This window comes from Hemicordylus capensis, chromosome 3 (assembly GCF_027244095.1).
Source record: "Hemicordylus capensis ecotype Gifberg chromosome 3, rHemCap1.1.pri, whole genome shotgun sequence".
Lineage (NCBI taxonomy): Eukaryota > Metazoa > Chordata > Lepidosauria > Squamata > Cordylidae > Hemicordylus > Hemicordylus capensis.
In genome coordinates this window covers 29,580,938-29,599,613 of record NC_069659.1, presented here as the reverse complement: position 1 = coordinate 29,599,613, position 18,676 = coordinate 29,580,938, and the positions used below count along the sequence as shown (strand labels likewise).

The window sequence follows — 18,676 nt, the reverse complement described above, 5'->3', positions numbered from 1 at the left end:
CCAGAAACCTCGCTATGCCCCTGTACCAATCACACGAGCTTCAGCAAGTGATGACACACAGAGCAGAGCCATTTCAATGGATTTCAATAGGTGGGCAGAAACAGGAGAATACCATACTTGAGATATCCAGCACCTACTCTATAAAGGGCTTTAACGGGAATGATCAGCACCTCAAAATGGACTCAGAAACAGATGGGAAGCAAACATGGCTCAAATAAGATTGGAATGATATGCTCCAATTAAGAAGCCCACATCAGCAACCTGACAGTATAGTAGTTCTAAGCGGGATATGACCAAGGCATGGCTGGCAGTGGACAGATCTGCTTTCTGAAGGAAGGGTTGCAGGTTGTATACCAAATGAAGCTAGGCAAAAGCACTCCTGCCACCTTCTGAATATGCAGGAGCAAAGCAGGTTCATGCAGCACCCTCAGTCTGCATATCTGGAGTGCAGCCCCCTCCAAAACAGGTTGAATACTAACTGCCCCCACCCCTGCCGCTGATCAGCCCTTCTGATTTAGGTTTCAGCTGACTGGGCCACATCCAGCCCATCATTGTCTCCAAGAACTGATCGAAAACACTCATTGAATCCCTGAGATCCAATGGAAAACTGAGACTGAGCTGGGTGTCATCTGTAAATTGGTGACACTGTAGCCCAGATCTCTCTGCCCAGCACTCTTTCAAAAGGGCTGCAAGGGTTGGACTAGCAGCTTGCAAACCAAGCCTTGCAAGTCTTTGAACAGAACATTGGGTGATGATGGGATGCTGACAGCAATCCTTCTTCTTTCCCACATTACTTGCATGAAAGAGTCAGATTGGGAGCTCTTGATTCTACCCTTGCAAGCCTTTACAAGGGGGCTTCAGATAACAAGAAGAGACTGGACCGGGTCTCACGATCAGTGAGACCTGGTTCCTAGCGGTGAGCAGGAAGAGCAGGCTAAACCTGCTCTCCCCACTCACGAGCGGGCAGGGAGCCTTGGGCGGCTAGATAGGCCACCCACACAATGGCCGGCGCTGAGACGGAGCCGGCGGGGGCTGGGGAGCTCGGGGGCCGCGTGGCCCCCGGAAGCCCCAGTATGCCCTGCACGAGCACGCAGGGCATACTGGGGAGACCCCCGAGCCGGGAGGCTGCTTTTAAGCCTCCCGGCCGGGGGTCTACTCACAAGTAGCTGCGGTGCAGAGCCGTGCCATGGCTACTCATGAGCAGATAGCCTGGGTTTGCGGAGCGCTCGCTCCGCAAACCCGAGCTAAGGGGCGGGATACAGGAGCGGGTTAGCCGCTCCAGAACCACCGGGCTCGGCTGTGAGCCCAGTGGTTCTGACAATCAGAAAAATCAGGCTAGGATTTTCCTGGCCTGATTTTCGTGATCATAAGAATAGCCCCACTGTTAGCATGCTGCCTCCTCTCTTCAGTTTGTGCTAGGGTTGTCAGGTCCAGGTGGTGGAAAAAATAGATATCCATCACCAAAAAAGCAGAATTTTTTCATAGAAAATTATTTCCCCCCGATGCTTTTCATAAGAAAACTATTCACTTTGCATGAAATTTGCATATGTTTATTGGTTTTATATATGCATATTTTCATGAAAATTGGATAATTGTAGAATAAATACAACTCACCACTGTGAAGCTGATGACCAGGTGAGCTGTAAGACTGCTGTCTAAGTGCAGAGTTCTCAAGGCCCCTGCTTCTTAAATGTAAATGCCTTGCCTGGTTAGGTTTACCACACACACAGTCCTCTGTCCTCCTCCCCACCAGTCACCCAGCCTGCTCTCCACAGCCAGGCCACCAATTTCACCTCTTGGCTTGAGGCAGAGGAGCCAGCCAGCTACTGAGGCAGCCTCTTTGCATGCTGGCAGTCTCCCACTCTCTTGCTGTTCTCTAGGACTACAAACATTTATAGAGGCGATTCTCACGATCAGTGGAAAGTAGGCTAAGGGAGCTTAGCCCGCTTTCCACAGATCGTGGGAACCACCGGGCTGGCAGGCAAGCCCAGTTTCCCCAAAGCGGATAACCCGCTGAAATACCCCTCCTCTTAGTGAAGCGAGTTAGTGAAGCAAGCGCTCTGCTAACCCAAGTTTTCGATTGTGTATGGCTGCTGCGCGGCTCCGTGCCACAGCAACACATGAGCAGACTCATGTCAGGAGGCTGCAAGCAGCCTCCTGGGCTCGGGTGTCCCTCCAGCATGCCCCACACGCTCACACGGGGCATCCTGGAACTTCTGAGGGCCGCATGGCCCTCGATCCCCGCAGCACCCACCAGCTCCGTGTTGGAGCCGGCCGTCGTGTGGGTGACCGATCCGGCTGCCCAGGGCTGCAACCTTGATCATCTGTGGGGAATTGGGCTAAGCCCGCTCTCCTCGCAAACCCCATGACAGCGGGTCTCAGTGATCATGAGACTCGCCTCATAGACTGCTTTTCAGCAGAAGGTTTCACGGTGGTTTTCAAAGAAAAACAAATAATATGGTGCTTCCCTGTTCCTAAAGGGTTCACAATCTCAAAATAAACGCGAGGTAACACCAGCATCAGCCACTGAAGGAATGCTGTGCTGGGGTTCAATTGGGCCAGTTGCTCTTCCCATGATAAATAGAAGAGGCTCACCACTTTAAAAGGTGCCTTTTTACTCAGTTAACAGGGGTAACTGCTAACAGAGTGAAGTTAGCTAACTCCTAATTTCCCGCTGCCACCACCACATGAAGGAAGCAAGCTGCACCTGTTGGGCTCACCTGTCTGTGCTCCTGCATCACATGGCTCTGCAACCTGCCACTGAAGCAGAACCTCCCCTCTGGCTTCCCCATTGGATGGATCGTCAATAGGAAGGGGAAGGAGAGAGAAGAAGAAAAACCCTGCTCATGAGAGCAAAGTGCTCTGAGTGAAGAAAATGTTCCAGCTGCTCCGCAGAACTTTGGACACCACAAGACATGCAAAAGAAGTAGTTTGCTCCCCAAAATAGTCACATGTCCTCTATGAAAGTCCCTAGTTGGCAACTCTAGTATGTGCCCCCTTTGAACCTAGCAGGGGCTCCAGGCTAGGTGGCATTTGGTGCCTTTCTTTGGCACCCCATACTAGGGGTGTGCAATTCGGTATTTTCGGTGTTTCAGTTCAAACCCGAACCGAAACACCCCCTGTTCTGTGCCCGAATCTTGCTCACCTGAATCACCCCGATTCATTTCGGATTTGGATTTACCTGAATCCGAATCGATTCGAGTAAGAAAAATGGGTCCTGGGGGCAAAAGAGTAGGGTGGGGTGGTAGTGCCCAATGGGTGGACGCTACCACCCAAATTTCAGGGGGATTGGGCAAAGGGCTGATTTTGGGTGATTTTTTGAAGTTTTAGTGTCTTTGGGGCAGATCGGGGGCAGAAAGTGGGATCTGGGCCAGAAGAGTGGGGTGGGGTGGTAGTTCCTAATGGGTGGAGGCTACCACCCTAATTGCAGAGGGATTTGGCAGAGAGCTGATATTTGGTGAATTTCTGAAGTTTACGCGTTTTTAAGGTTTTCCCCTATTTGGTAGAATTGGGGGTGTATCGCTTCACGTCGGGGGGAAAGGGGTGGCCTAGAGTGGTGTGGGGTTGGTGGTAGTGCCGGGTAGGGGCAAGGAAGCTACCTGAATTTTTTCAAAGGATCTGGGCAGAGGGCTGATTTTTGGTTAATTGTTGAAGTTCATGTCTTTAAGGTTTAGATACTATGATAGCAAATTAGAGTGGATTCATGGTGTGTCATTGAAAATCTCATTTGCTATCATCGAATCCACACTCAGAACACCTCAGAAACAACAGAACCCTGTACGCCATGGGTTAGAAACCCATGGGGGTGGTTGGCACCCTACGTGCACTACACCACCACTCACTCTGGGCCACCCCAGCACCCCCCAAGTGCACTTATGGGGCTGCTGAAAGCTCCATTCTATAATAACTTATGAAGAAAAACCTTAAACTTCAACAATTAACCAAAAATCAGCCCTCTGCCCAATCACTCTGAAATTGGGGTGGTAGCCTCCACCCATTAGGCACTACAACCCCACCCCACTCTTCTGGCCCAGATACCACGTTATGCCTCCTATCTGCCCCAAAGACACTAAAACTTAAGAAATTCACCAAAAATCAGCCCTTTGCCCAATCCCTCTTCAATTGGGGTGGTAACCTCCACCCATTAGGCACTACCACCCCACCCCACTCTTCTGGCCCCAGGACCTTTTCAATTAAAGTAAAAGGAAAGCAATTTCTGCATTGAAATCAATGGAGGCAAAAAGGCGGGAAATTCAGAGACGTCAAACTGAAAACGTAGGGAGAAGAAGAAGACAAGGCTGGCACTTTTCTAGGGCACAAAATGGAGACCCAAAATACCCGAAAAATTTGGACCCAAAATGGGTGATTCATTTCGGGTCCGAAAATTATCGGGTCTCATCATGGGTGATTCGGTTCGGCTCCGAATCACCCGAAATTGGTCGTTTTGGGCACAGATCGTTCTGTGCCCGAAACATTTTGCATATGCCTACCCCATACTTTGGCCACTCTTGCATGTAGATGTTAAACAACATAGAGGGCTACAAAGCTGTTCTTATGATCGTATGAACCCTGTAGGGCCTCAAAAGCCAAGGCCAAAGTCCCCCAGTGATACCTTCTGCTCTCCCACCTCTATGCAAGCCTGAAACTAGCAAATCACAGTAGTGCCCAGTCCCACACTGGAGAGTCTGGCCAGAAGAATATCATAGATAATTGAATGCCATGGAGAGGTCTAGCAGAACCAATGAGGATGCACTTTCCCTGCCCAGTTCCTTGTGTAGGTTATCAACCAGTGACCAAGGCCCACTGGTACTGAAGTCTCTATTGTATGTGATGGGTGTCAATGGGAATTTTCCTGGGCTTAGTTTGGCGCAAATGAATAAGTGCTGGAACTGTAGCCCATTCTTGGTATGATTTTAACTTAGATTAGGGATGGGTGTTCCCTCTGCTCCCATTCCCTCAGAATGTCACTCTTTTAAAATTTGCTTTCCACCACCTTTGGCTGGAAAGAATTTGATCCCCCGCCGCCACTGTATACATATACATATACACATTTTATTTATGTATTGTTAAATGACATACCTACAGTATTCAAGTATTTTCTTATATGTTCTCTAGGGATGGGCCCGGACCGGTCCGGAGGCCATTAAAATAGCCTCCGGACCGGACCTGGGCGGTCCGGTTCGGGTGGGGAGTCCCTTTAAGAGCGGCGGGAGGGTTGATAGATATTTGGAGATGGAGGAATTCTGCAGATAGGGGTGGCTTCTTCTATTCCTGCCCACACAAATCTTTGCAGAGCAATTTCTTCTTCATTTCAAATGGGTCAGTTCATTGAACATTTCAGGTATGAAGTGGGTACAGACTCTGATCTGATCACACACACTACTCCTTAGTTTGGTCTCCTGAAAAGTAAGTGTGGCATGGAGGAGTGGAAATGGTCAATTAAACATTTTCTTATTCTGGAGAAGACAATGAGGTCATTCACACAATCAAAAACTCAGTTCTAACTGGGTTTGGGAGCTGTGTGTGTTCCCAGTTTTTGGTTGTGTGGAAGCAAGGTAAGAATAAAACCTGGGTAGAGGAAAACCCGAGTAGCTTTCCCTCCTACCTTGCTTCCACACAATCATTTCTACCCAGGTTTTCCTCTTATCTTGCTTCCACACAACCAAAAATTGGGAGCACATACAGCTCCCAAACCCAGGTAGAACTCTGTGACGTGCGCGCTCATCTCTGTGACGTGCGCATGCGCGCAAAGGACTCCTGGGAGTCTTTTGAAGCAACATCGGGGAAGGGGTGGCAGGGAGGTGTCCTGCCGCCCCAATTACTCTACGGATTACGGCGAAAGATCGGGAAAGCGGCGGGAGGGGTAAGTAAACCCTCCCGCTGCTCTTAAAGGGACCCCCCCACTCCAGTGCCGGACCACAATTGGCGGTTCCATGCACACCCCTAATTTTCTCCCCAAAGAACTGTGCCAATAAGGTGTTTCAAACTACGCATGTATATGCATCATGTTTTCATGCAAATGTTTGGAATGCATAAAAAGAAAGCTTAGAATAGTCCACTGGCATCTTTAGAACAAAGCAGCTTCATGTGCTCATGGCAGTGTGAATGACTGGATACAGGAGGCATGTTGCACAGACCTCCTGTTCCAAGCAATGGTCAGGCACAAAGCCTGATAGGGAAGCAGCAGGCTGCCATTATGCTCTATGCTGATCCCTCTGCATGCAGGAGCTGCTACTGTGGTAGAGAGGATACCCCACCTAGTTTTGGTTGGTGATATAAGATTTTAAAAGCCTTTTTTTAAAGGCATGTTTTGAAAATCTCAAACTTTCCCCCCACCTGGAAGGGTTCCATTAATTCAAGCTTTGTTTCATATATGAGTGCAATTTAATCGGCTCATTCTCCTGCATAGCAACTTCATTCCGCACCCCACACCCCACAAACATTGTTTTGATTACTTATTTTGTTGAGTTCCCAGGCCTTCTTTTCTTTCAATTGTGAAGAATGATTTATAGCAGTGTGTACAGTTGAACTGCAAGATTTCAGGCAGAGCTTGCTTTCATTTAACCATTCGTATGGTTGCAACTTTTTTCATTATTATTAATTAGGATGTCCCCTAACACAAGGTTTATTGAAGTTCCATATGACTCAAGAGCCAATATCCCTGGTTTCTTAGGCCTGAAAATAACATCTGAATTCATTTTTTAACCAATTATCGAGGTCATTCACACAATCAAGAACTCAGTTCTACCTGGGTTTGGGAGCTGTATGTGCTCCCAATTTTTGGTTGTGTGGAAGCAAGATAAGAGGAAAACCTGGGTAGAAATGATTGTGTGGAAGCAAGGTAGGAGGGAAAGCTACTCGGGTTTTCCTCTACCCAGGTTTTATTCTTACCTTGCTTCCACACAACCAAAAACTGGGAACACACACAGCTCCCAAACCCAGTTAGAACTGAGTTTTTGATTGTGTGAATGACCTCATTGTCTTCTCCAGAATAAGAAAATGTTTAATTGACCATTTCCACTCCTCCATGCCACACTTACTTTTCAGGAGACCAAACTAAGGAGTAGTGTGTGTGATCAGATCAGAGTCTGTACCCACTTCATACCTGAAATGTTCAATGAACTGACCCATTTGAAATGAAGAAGAAATTGCTCTGCAAAGATTTGTGTGGGCAGGAATAGAAGAAGCCACCCCTATCTGCAGAATTCCTCTATCTCCAAATATCTATCAAGTCAAAACTTCCAGCCATTTCCTACATGTTTAGGCAATGATGACAGATCTTCCCCAGATTCAATTTGTGGTGCAGAATTTCATTACCTTTTTCCAGCAGTTGAAGAACCTCAAGAAAATTAAGTTCAAATAAAACCATCTGTTGCAAACAGAATTGGTATAAGTGTATAGGATGCTTCACACTAGAGATATCTAAGATTGCGTACTATGACTGAAGCTATTTCTGGAAAGTCCCCCACAATATTTTTCACAATACAAAGGCATTACATTTTCTAGGGTTGTTTTCAAAAGTCATCAAGAGATAGATACCATTTTACCATTTCCTGGAGGTTCCAGAACAGACCAGTATAAGCTGGTAACCCTACACATTACAAGATCTCAACTAATCTATTTTGGAGATGTACACACACACACAACCCTCTTTGTATAGATCTAACAGAAAGGAAATTGCCTGCTAAAGACACAGCACTCCTTTATTGTATCTCCCAGGGCACTACAATCATCACCACCAACAAATATTTATATACCATTTTCCAATAAAAGTTTCCAAAGCCGTTTACAGAGAAAAATAATAATAAAGAAAGAAGAGACCTTGCTGTGTACTCTGTATTTGAAGCCAGATTGATGGCGATGAAGAGTCTTTTCAAGGGCAGCACCATGGTCTCCAGGACAGTACAGTATCCATTTCCTGAGGCTCAAAGGTGGGACCTGTGATGTCTCAAGGAGGGACTTGGTGATGTCACTGAAGAGGCCTGATATACCCTCATCATCATTGCTAGTACAGGACACAAGGGGGACATGCCCCAAATGTTTGGCTGGGTGCCCTGGACCTCTTGCCTGCCTGCTCCTCCCCCATGCTCTCCTCTACCCAGGGGCGTAACTAGGCAAGAGTGGGCCCGTGTTCACCCCTCTTCTCAGTGGCCCCTTGGAGTGAGGGAGATGATGAAGAAAATAGGGAGGAGTAGAGCTGGGGGGGCCTGGGTTCTTTGAACCTATCCGCTCAGTTATAGCTACACCTCCACCAATCTTGTTTGGATGAAGGAGGAGATGCTGGTGAGGGGACACACCCTGGAATTTCAATTCCAACCAAGAAGGTGCTCCTCCATCAACCTCTTCCATCACTATGTCCTCTCCACTCCCTGGGCTTGGAATGGAAAAGAGGAGGGAGTGAACAGAGCACTTTCTCTCCATTGCCTCTTCCACCCTCTGTCCCTTCCCCTTTCTATTTGCTTGCAAAGGGGAGGGAACGACAATTGTGCTGAGGGCAGCTCTTTTAGCATTTGGGGCTGTCTGTCTCATGCAGTCTAGCTGCTGGGCTTAATTAAGGGGGTGGTAACAATGATCCAGGAGTAAGTGGTAGGTAACCCCCCACAAAAAGTACTGCCAGTCCCCGCAAAGCTTGTTTTGAAAAATTGCATAGCAGTAAAGCCAGAGAGAGAGAGAGAGAGAGAGAGGATTGAGGGGTGAGATATTAAACCACAATAACCACCTTCAGTTTCATGTGGTGGTAAGGCTGCCACAAGAGGTGATTGTAGAGGGGAGGGGAAGTAGTGAGGATCAGGGGCAGCATTCCCTCCAACAAGGAATTCCAGGTGTTGTTGAATACAACTCCCAGCATCATCAGGTGCAATGGCCTTTGACTGGGAATTATAGGAGTTGTATCAACCACATCTGGGATTCCCACACTGATCAGGGGCCTGATTCAAATCAGACCCCAGCAGTGCCCCTGGCAAAATCACATCATATATTGGAAAAGGAGAGCTGGTCTTGTGGTAGCAAGCATGACTTGTCTCCTTAACTAAGCAGGGTCCACCGTGGTTTCATATGAATGGGAGACTTGATGTGTGAGCACTGTAAGATATTTCCTTTAGGGGATGGGCCCGCTGCTCTGGGAAGAGCAGAAGGTTCCAAGTTCCCTCCCTGGCATCTCCAAGTTAGGGCTGAGAGAGATTCCTGCCTGCAACCTTGGAGAAGCCTCTGCCATAGTGAGCTAGATGGACCTATGGTCTGACTCACTATATGGCAGTTTCCTATGTTCCTATAAAATGGATGATTAATGGCTTTACAAACTAGAAGAGATTGTTGGATTTTTGTTAGAGAGCATGAAAAGGTCTAATTATCAATATTGGGGCAGATAGACCCCGTGGGCCCGGGCCCTGGGTCTTCTAAGATCCTAGCAATACCCCTGTTCCAGAAGACAGTCTAACATGATGCACTGATCTGAATGGGCAAACCTACTGCCTGAACTAAAATATCTGAATTCCACCATCAACATTTTAATTCCTAGGTTTGAAAGTGTCAGAATTTAAGTTTCCCCCCATTTTTTATTTGAGCTCCAGATGGGAGATATCGGTGATGACACTAGATGAAATCTCAGGTCAGTGTAAACAACTGAGGACATGACTCAGCATAATACAAATACGAATACAACAAATATTTATATACTGCTTTTTAACAAAAATTCCCAAAGCGGCTTACATAGATATAAATAAATAAATAAATAAATAAATAAATAAATAAATAAAATGGCCCTCTGTCCCCAAAGGGCTCACAATCTAAAAAAGAAACATAAGATAGGGATGAGTTTTTATGAATGGTGGTATGGAAATGGAACAATAAATGAAGTGAAGCACCATTGTTCTTCCTTTAATCTTTTATTAACCTCCCATCTCAAAATAATACAAACATAATTTAGTAATCCATATTTTTTTTTTAAAGAAACACACAGTTTTCGCTTCCAGATTTAATTATTATTCACAGTCATGTCTAACAAGTCCATGGGGATACTGTACTGTAGGAGAGGGAAACACTTCTGGTTCAGTACAGCAGAAGAACTTCATATCATTAAATGCTATGTCATCATCCTCACCTTGCCAACCTCCCAGCTTTGTTTGAAGCCCACATATGTAGCCAGAGGTGCAGTGATGACTCCATGGGCCAGGATAACTCTTGTTAGTTCCACTGCCCACCAGTCTGTTCCCATCGCTACAGGTGAATTGAATGTTGGTGACTGCTACATTATTTTTATCCCTTTGAGGGAGTTCCACTTCCATAACATAGGAAATCAGGTTGCCACTGGGGCAAAACTGAGGTTTTGACCAAGTTCCCCACCTGTCAAAGAAGATAAGGATTGCAATGTACTGAGAAATATACACATACACATAGCATGCAGGTATACGTTGTAGTCATAACCCCTTCACTTCACAGGGCATTAGCAATAAGGACACCCCGATTGTGCTATGGGAGACTAAATACTTGGGTGTTTTAACAGAGATGTGGCCAACCTCAGGGAGGTTCACAGACAGGAGAGGAAAAGATGAGGGAGAAATCAGTGCTTTCTCTTCGTTGCCTCCTCCACTCTCTGTCCCTTCCCCTTTCTATTTGCTTGCAAAGGGAGGGAAGTACAATTGTGCTGAGTGCCAGAAATCTCCCACTAGCATTCCCTAATTTCTGTTAGAAGTAGGGGTGTGCATTTTGGAATTTTCTTGTTTCAATTTGTATCCGAATCAAAACACGCCCATTTTGTTTTGTACCCAGATTTTCTGAATCTGAATCTGCCCTGTTTTGTTTTGTAGCCAAATTTTCCAAATCCGAATCCGAATCAATTTGGATTTTTAAAAAGGGTCCCAGGGCAAAAAGAGTGGGTGGTGGTGGTAGTGTCCAAAGGGTGGAAGCTAGCAGCCAGATTTCAAAGGAATTAGTCAACGGGCTGATTTTTTGTGAATTTTTAAAGTTTACACATCTTTAAGAATTTTCCCATAAGGAATAATGGAGATTCCAGCAAATGTATCGCTTCAAATCAAGGGGAAAGGGATGACCCAGAATGGAGTGTGGTGGGTGGTAGTGCCCAATGGGGGCAAGGAAACTTCCAGAATTATTTCAAAGAAATTGGGCAAACAGCTGATCTTTTGTGATTTGATGAAGTTTACGTGTCTAAGCTTTCTCCCATAGGGAATAATGGAGGTTTAGGTTTCAGCAGCCCCATAATTCCACTTGGGGGGCACTGTGGTTGCCCAGAGTGAGGGGTTGTGTAGTGCACATAGGGTGCCAACCACCCCCATACCCACAAGCCCGTGGGGTACTGGGTTTTGTTGTTTCTGAGGTGTTCATTGTAGATCCTCTGGTAGCATATGAGATTTTCAGTGAAAAACAAGAATCCACTCTCATATGCTACCAGAAAATCTACACTCAGAACTCCACAGAATCAACAGAACCCAGCACCCCATGGGTTAGCAATCCTTCCCCTGGCCAATGTGGAGTCAGTAAAGAGTGGCAAGAAGCAAAAGAGCCAATGCGGAACAAGGAGTGAATTGTCAGCAGGTCAGCCCATGATTTAGGTCACCGATCAGAAGGCTGGGTGGGAAATTCAAAGAGATGTCAAACACAAAATGGAGACTGACTCAGAGATCACCACAAAATGGAGGTCCGAAACAACAAAACGTTTTGTAGCCAAAACAGGGACGTTTTGTTTTGTATACAGAACTTTTGGATCTGGAAAATGGGTGTTTTGTTTTGTCTACAAAACACCCGAAACAGGCTGTTTTGGGTACAAAACGTTTTGTATCCGAAACGTTTCGCACATCCCTAGTTAGAAGTGTGTTGGTGCAAAAAAGATTAGACTCTTTTTGACTTTGATGCCCACTAGCTTCAGATAGTTCTGTCTTCCCTTTATTTTGCAAACCATACTTTCATTGTTGCTAGTATGAGTAGTTCATCATCATTATCTTCATGACTGACTTCTAGGCTAGTGCTAGTGCACCAACATTGCAGTGGTGTTTTGCAGGAGGGGAGATGCTCACTGAGCTCCCCTTCCCTCTGAAACCACTATGCCTCCCAAAAACATGTCCCTGACGGCTGCATGAACTAAAATAACAGCTGTTGATCCAAGGAGTTAGCTATGAACTCAAAACTAAAAGTGTTGCTTATCCCTTCCTATTACTTAATCTCACACTGGCCTGGTTCACACAAGCCCGATTCAGACATTATGTTGTAAAAGTGTACAGATGTCTGTACACTCATACATATGTTTGTGTGAATGACTGTACCTGTGTTCATTTTAAAAGTGAATCAGAATACAAGTCCTTCAAATGCATGGTACAGATAGGAAGTGTACTTCTATACCTGCATTCAACTGAACACATGAATGACTGTACCGGTGTATAGATCTGTACCTCTGTATACTATACATTCATCGTACGAGTGTTGAACATAATGAGGTCATTCACACAATCAAAAACTGTGTTCTCCCCGGGTTTCGGAGCTGTGTGTGCTCCCAGTTTTCATTTGTGTGGAAGCAAGGTAGGAGGAAAGCCTGGTAGAAGTGATTGTGTGGAAGCAAGGTAGAAGGAAAAGCTACCCAAGTTTTCCTCCTACCTTGCTTCCACACAACCACTTCTACCCAGGACTTCCTCCTATCTTGATTCCACACAACCGGAAACTGGGAGCACACAGAACTCCCAAACCCGGGTAGAACACAGTTTTTGATTGTGTGAATGACCGCAGTGTGTGAATGGGCCTACAGTAATTGGAATCTAGATTTTATGTGGGTTACTGACATTATTGTGATCATGTGAACCCATGTCAAGGTAGCTTAGGGCCCAAGATAAATCTGAGATTTCCACCTTGGCATAGGTTCACACAATCATGCTAATGTTGGTAACCCACATTAAACCTAGATTCCAATGACTGTGTGAGCCAGGCCATTGAAAATAGTTTCCATGTCAGTCCCTCCCCACTGGAATATGTCACCCTCTCCATGGCTATCTTCAGTGATGGGCAATTGCTGCCCAGTCCAACTTGAATCTGGTTTTAGAAAATGGAAAATACTGTGCTGCTTTCACGCACCAGATCTGTTTGGATCCTGTCATGCCCCCAGTCATGTCACTGGGAGAGTGAAGGGGCCTGATCTGATCCTTCCCACAACCCCCCATCGATTCCTCCTTCCCCTGCGTGCCCACCACCCTTCTTGATCCAAAGCCTCTTTTCCCCTGAAGTGGCTGAACCACTGCACAATATTCCACCTGCCTTGAAATGGAATGTGCATGCAGCTGTGCAGGGGCACGCTTGTGGAAAATCGAAGAATTTCACAAATGCAGTTGTGCAATAGACAGCCACTGGAAATACTTGCCACCCATCACACAACTGTGCAATGCTTGCATTCTGCATAAAAGCACTCTTGCACAACTGTGCACATGTTTTGCTGCTAGACAGAGAGAACTTTATGTAGTATGCCAGCCTCAGAAATTCCTTTTTGCTGGTTCTGATTTAATCAAACACAATAAACTTCAGGCAAGCACCTTCCACACCACATTGCAAGCTACAAAGCCAAGAAGAAGAGAAATCTAAAAGCTACTCACGGTCCAGTTCTAGAATAAATTACTGTGCCATCAGTGCAGTACAAGCGGATGCCATTCACATATGTACCACCATCCTTTGGTCCATCCCCTTGGTATTTCTCTACCTGGTGGAGAAGAGAGTGCCATGTGATCAGTAATGATGTTGAAGGTAAGTTAGTAAATGCATTGTGCAATGTCAAAAATTGCCTTCAATGAATCCACATAGACAATATGGGACATCTTTGCTGATGCCAGGCACTCCGTCCTCCCCATCTTGGGCCTCAAAGACCAAGGAAAGGTGTGGATACCTGGAGCGCAAATTGTAAGCAAACACAATTTGTGACATTGGGCAAAATCATTGCTGATCACATAGCATGCTCGCTAAGATCAGCCTTAGGTTTAAATTTTCCAGATTTCTGGAGCTTGAGCTCAAGGCCGCATTCGCACGTAACAAGAAGGGGTTTACCATTGCCATCTCCTGCACAATATGTGATGATGCCTTTCAGCATCTTCTTATATCGCTGCTGCCCGATATAGGGGTTTCCCCTAGTCTGGGAAACATACCAGTGGGGATTCGAACCAGCAGTCTCTTGCTCACTAGGCAAGTTATTTGCCTGCTGCGCCATAACATACATAGGAAGGAACATAGGAAGCTGCCATATACTGAGTCAGACCATTGGTCTATCTAGCTCAGTATTGTCTTCACAGACTGGCAGCGGCTTCTCCAAGGTTGCAGGCAGGAATCTCTCTCAGCCCTTTCTTGGAGAAGCCAGGGAGGGAACTTGAAACCTTCTGCTCTTCCCAGAGCAGCTTAATCCCCTGAGGGGAATATCTTGCAGTGCTCACACATCAAGTCTCCCATTCATATGCAACCAGGGCAGACCCTGCTTAGCTATGGGGACAAGTCATGCTTGCGACCACAAGACCACCTCTCCTCTCCGTCATTAAAAAAAAAATCTGAAGAGGGTGAGGGGCTCACAATCTTAAAAGTAACATACTGTACCAGGAACAGCCCCTGGAAGGATGCTGTGCATAGTAGGGACAGTTTCTTTCCCGCTGCTAAGCATAAGAGTCACCACCTTAAAAGCTGCCTTTTTGCCTAGTTAGCAGAGTATTAAACTGCTATCCCTTGGTTGCCTTACTCTTATCCATTTGTTAGTAATACAGGTGAAACTCGGAAACTTAGAATATCGTGCAAAAGTCCATTAATTTCAGTAATGCAAATTAAAAGGTGAAACTGATATATGAGACAGACGCATTACATGCAAAGCGAGATAAGTCAAGCCTTAGTTTGTTATAATTGTGATGATCATGGCGTACAGCTCATGAAAACCCCAAATCCACAATCTCAGAAAATTAGAATATTACATGGAATCAAGAAGACAAGGGTTGAATAATAGAACAATATCGGACCTCTGAAAAGTATAAGCATGCATATGTATTCAGTACTTGGTTTGGGCCCCTTTTGCAGCAATTACTGCCTCAATGCGGCGTGGCATGGATGCTATCAGCCTGTGGCACTGATGAGGTATTATGGAAGACCAGGATGCTTCATTAGCGGCCTTCAGCAATTCTGCATTGTTTGGTCTCATGTCTCTCATCCTTCTCTTGGCAATGCCCCATAGATTCTCTATGGGGTCAGGTCAGGCGAGTTTGCTGGCCAATCAAGCACAGTACACTGTATACTTTTCAGAGGTCTGATATTGTTCTATTCTTCAATCCTTGTCTTCTTGGTTCCATGTAATATTCTAATTTTCTGAGATTGTGGATTTGGGGTTCTCATGAGCTGTACGTCATGATGATCACAATTATAACAAATTAAGGCTTGACTTATCTCGCTTTGCATGTAATGCGTCTGTCTCATATATCAGTTTCACCTTTTAATTTGCATTACTGAAATTAATGGACTTTTGCACGATATTCTAATTTTCCGAGTTTCACCTGTACACCGAAAGGCTGCGTTTATGCCCTGCTCTTCCCCGACCTTTCTCTCTGCATTCTAGAATTATTACTTTCAGCATTCTTAAAGAAAAAAAGAGATGACACTTCAAAGACAGCGAACTGTAAAACGTACTTGGCTTCAGGGAGAATAAGTTTTACCTTCACTGTGAAACCATGGGCATAACCGCTGCGGCAAAACTGTTTGCGCCCCCAGGTACCCCATGATCCTCCATTTGGCACGGTGAGAACAGAATTATATTCTCGAGCGACTACACCCCAGAGGCAGGAGGAGAGGATGAGCACTGTGGTGCTGATGGAATAGTCCATGGCCGCAAGTCCGCTCTAGAACTGCCTGAAGCAGCAGCAGCAGCTTGTGAATTTATAGCCTTCGAGTTGTGACAGGGTCTCCTCTGGGCAAATTGCCCCAGAACTTTGCCCTTCTTGGATAGTGCAATGATCTTTGCTGATTTAATCAACTGATTGACTGAGGGCCAAACTACACATTACAATCAGCAAGTGATTGTCAGTATAGAATGACAGAGGTGCTTGTCAGTATAGAATGCTTTTTAGAGGTTTCCCCTCTAAAAAGCAACCAAAGTGGAGTGTGGGGTGATCCAGAACAGGGGTTCTCAACGTTGGGTCTCCAGATAGTATTGGACTTCAACTACCATAATCCTCTGCTCCAGTTGCCTTTGGTTGGGAATTATGGGAGTTGATGTCCAATAACATCTGAGGACTCAGCGTTGAGAATCCCTGATCCAGAACATCAAAGAATTGGACTGACAGGTCATTTGATTGAATGCTTCCCAGAACCCATGAAAAGGCACTTCTCAGCAGGGGCAGATTAAGCTTTTTGCCGCCCATAGGCATAAAGGCTTTTGCTACCCTTTTACATTAAACAAAAAAGGTTTGCATTTTTTAAAAATAAGGTAAAAGTTGGGACTTTCTCCTCGCCCACTCCACCCTTGCTGCTGCAGTTGCCACTGCTCACAGAGAGGGGAGGCAAAATTTGAGGACGGGCAAAATTTGCTGCTCCTCAAATTTTGCCACCGTAGGCGAATGCCTCCTCTGCCTCTCCATTAATCCACCACTGCTTGTCAGGCAAACAGGAAATGCTTTTAGAACTCAGCACAAAAAGCAGAGAAGTAAAACCCTCCAGAGTGACACTCAGGCTAACCTTTCCCCCTTCACATCCCCACCCCAAATTTAGTTTTCCACAGCTGCTGTTTGCCCCAGGAGGAAAGTTCCTATTGAGAGAGTCACTGCTGTCTTTGGCGAGGGAGGAGTATAACTCCACCAAGCACCTTCCTTTTTAATTGATCCATTTTATTGACAGTTTTTAACGGCTACTGAAAACAATTTGACCTTTAGGCCTATTGGGATGATCTTCTGATCATCCAGCCAACCACATGCACACCTGCCAAAAGAATGCACATCCTTTCCCCCTCCCAGATGGCACCCAAAAAGGCATTTTATGTTTTACTGTTGGAGCCTGATAGGATACTTCAGCTGTGTTTTTACTTTTTCATGCTCATCTCTGTAAACCAACTTGGGAAGCTTTTGTAACTGAGAGTTAGGATAAGAATCTTTCGGATAGATAGATAGATAGATAGATAGATAGATAGATAGATAGATAGATAGATAGCCTCTTCTCATGATTACTGAGAAGGGCTTCAGAGAGGGCTGTGGGGAAGGAGGGTTATACATACCTTCCCCACAGACAATCCATGCAGCGTTGCAGCGTTGCTGGGCATGCTCCCCACGTGCCCAGACGATTCTCCATGTGCCCAGGCAATGGGGAGGGTGGGGGGCCAGGATATGTCTTCCCGGCCCCCAGAAATACCACAGTGCACTGTGTGAGTGCATGGTGCATCATGGGGTCCCCCCCGGGCTCCCCACAGTCTGGCAGCCATGGTTGGAAGCAGCTGCAGCTGCCAGTTGATTAGAAAAAAACAAGGTTAAGGGAGCGCTTGCTCCCTTAACCTCATTTTAATGGGTAGCTATTTAGACAGGTTTGCCACCATGCAAAACTGGGCTGTGGTCCCTTTGAGTAGTCTCAGAGTCTGATATCCTCACTAACAGTGTGCCCATGTGCTGGGAAGAAGTGTCCTCACTACAGAGAGCTTCTAGAGCTCTGTAGTGGTTATTTTTCAAGGAAAGAACCTGGACCACCCCAAAATATATCCCAGAAGCAGTGGTGGCCTGTGAACGCATCTCTGGGACGGCAGCAGGAGGCACCTTAAAGAGTAAATTAATTCGGTGCTCACACCCACCTTGGCGGCACCTGAAAGCTTTCCTGAACCACAATGTGCCGCCCAGCAGCCTCTACAGTGGGGAAGTGCCTCTGCCACTCACCTGGCCGCTGGCAGGGGCTCAGCTCAGTGGAAGCCAGGTGAGTGGCATTTTTTGATCCTGAGTTGCTGCAGCACAGCTCCATGATGCGGCGACTAACAAGGAGACCCTGGACCGGGAGGCTACAACAAGCACTTGCACGGGGCATTCTGGAACTTCCAGTGGCTGGGTGGCCCGTGATCTCCACCACCCCAACCAGCTCCATGATGGAGCCAGTAATCATGTGGGCAGCTGATCTGGCCACCCATGGACAGCTCGGTGATTGTCTGTGGGGAGCGGTAAGTTAACCCAGTCTCCCTGCAGACTCACCTGAAGCTCTTCTCACGGAAATAAATGCCCCTGCCGTTCTTCTCCTGGAACAGGTAGGTACTGATCGTGAGAAGAGCTTCAGTATCTAATTAAAAGCCTGGGTGAACAAATGCATCTTGACGGCCTTTTAAAAAGTTATAAGAGAGCGGGAGGCTCTTATTTCAGCAAGTAGTGCATTCCAAAGCCTTGGGGCAGCAGCAATGGAGAAGGCCTGTCCATTTGACAAACTAATTGGAGCTGGCTCAGAAAACAAACTGCCCCTCCCCAACAGGCACTCTGCCATCCCCAAGGAGGAGAAAAGTCATCCTGGCACATTCCTTAGTAGTGTGCCATGAGAATAGCAGTTGTGGCACTGCTATGTGGGGCTCAGAAATGGTTTTTTCCTCTCCCCATTGTCACTCTGATGCAGTGTTCCCGCATCAGAGCAAAAGGTCCTTTGCCAGAGAAAAGGCATGGTGGCCCTTGGGAAGTGGAGTCTTCTCAAGTGCTGCTGTAATGTATTTGCACTG

The 18,676-nt window shown here is 46.3% G+C and overlaps 1 protein-coding gene across 1 annotated transcript; it reads right to left on the bottom strand.

Annotated features, from left to right (window-relative positions):
* Nucleotides 1–9,865: 9,865 nt before the first annotated feature.
* Nucleotides 9,866–15,844, bottom strand: LOC128350947 (vitelline membrane outer layer protein 1-like). Its single transcript, XM_053309879.1, has 3 exons — nucleotides 15,666–15,844; nucleotides 13,587–13,690; nucleotides 9,866–10,341 (listed from the first exon to the last, which is right to left on the bottom strand). Exons 1-3 carry the CDS (start codon nucleotides 15,831–15,833, stop codon nucleotides 9,981–9,983), a joined length of 633 nt encoding a protein of 210 aa, XP_053165854.1. The 5' UTR covers nucleotides 15,834–15,844; the 3' UTR covers nucleotides 9,866–9,980.
* Between the last annotated feature and the right edge of the window lie 2,832 nt (nucleotides 15,845–18,676).

Bases quoted from the DNA above. Each gene is read 5' to 3' on its own strand.
- LOC128350947 (XM_053309879.1), bottom strand. From the start codon at position 15,833: ATGGACTATTCCATCAGCACCACAGTGCTCATCCTCTCCTCCTGCCTC. The intron at 13,691-15,665 runs GTAAAACTTATT...CTTCTCCACCAG, and splicing joins CCCATGGTTTCACAGTGAAG to GTAGAGAAATACCAAGGGGA. The intron at 10,342-13,586 runs GTGAGTAGCTTT...CTTCTTTGACAG, and splicing joins ATTTATTCTAGAACTGGACC to GTGGGGAACTTGGTCAAAAC.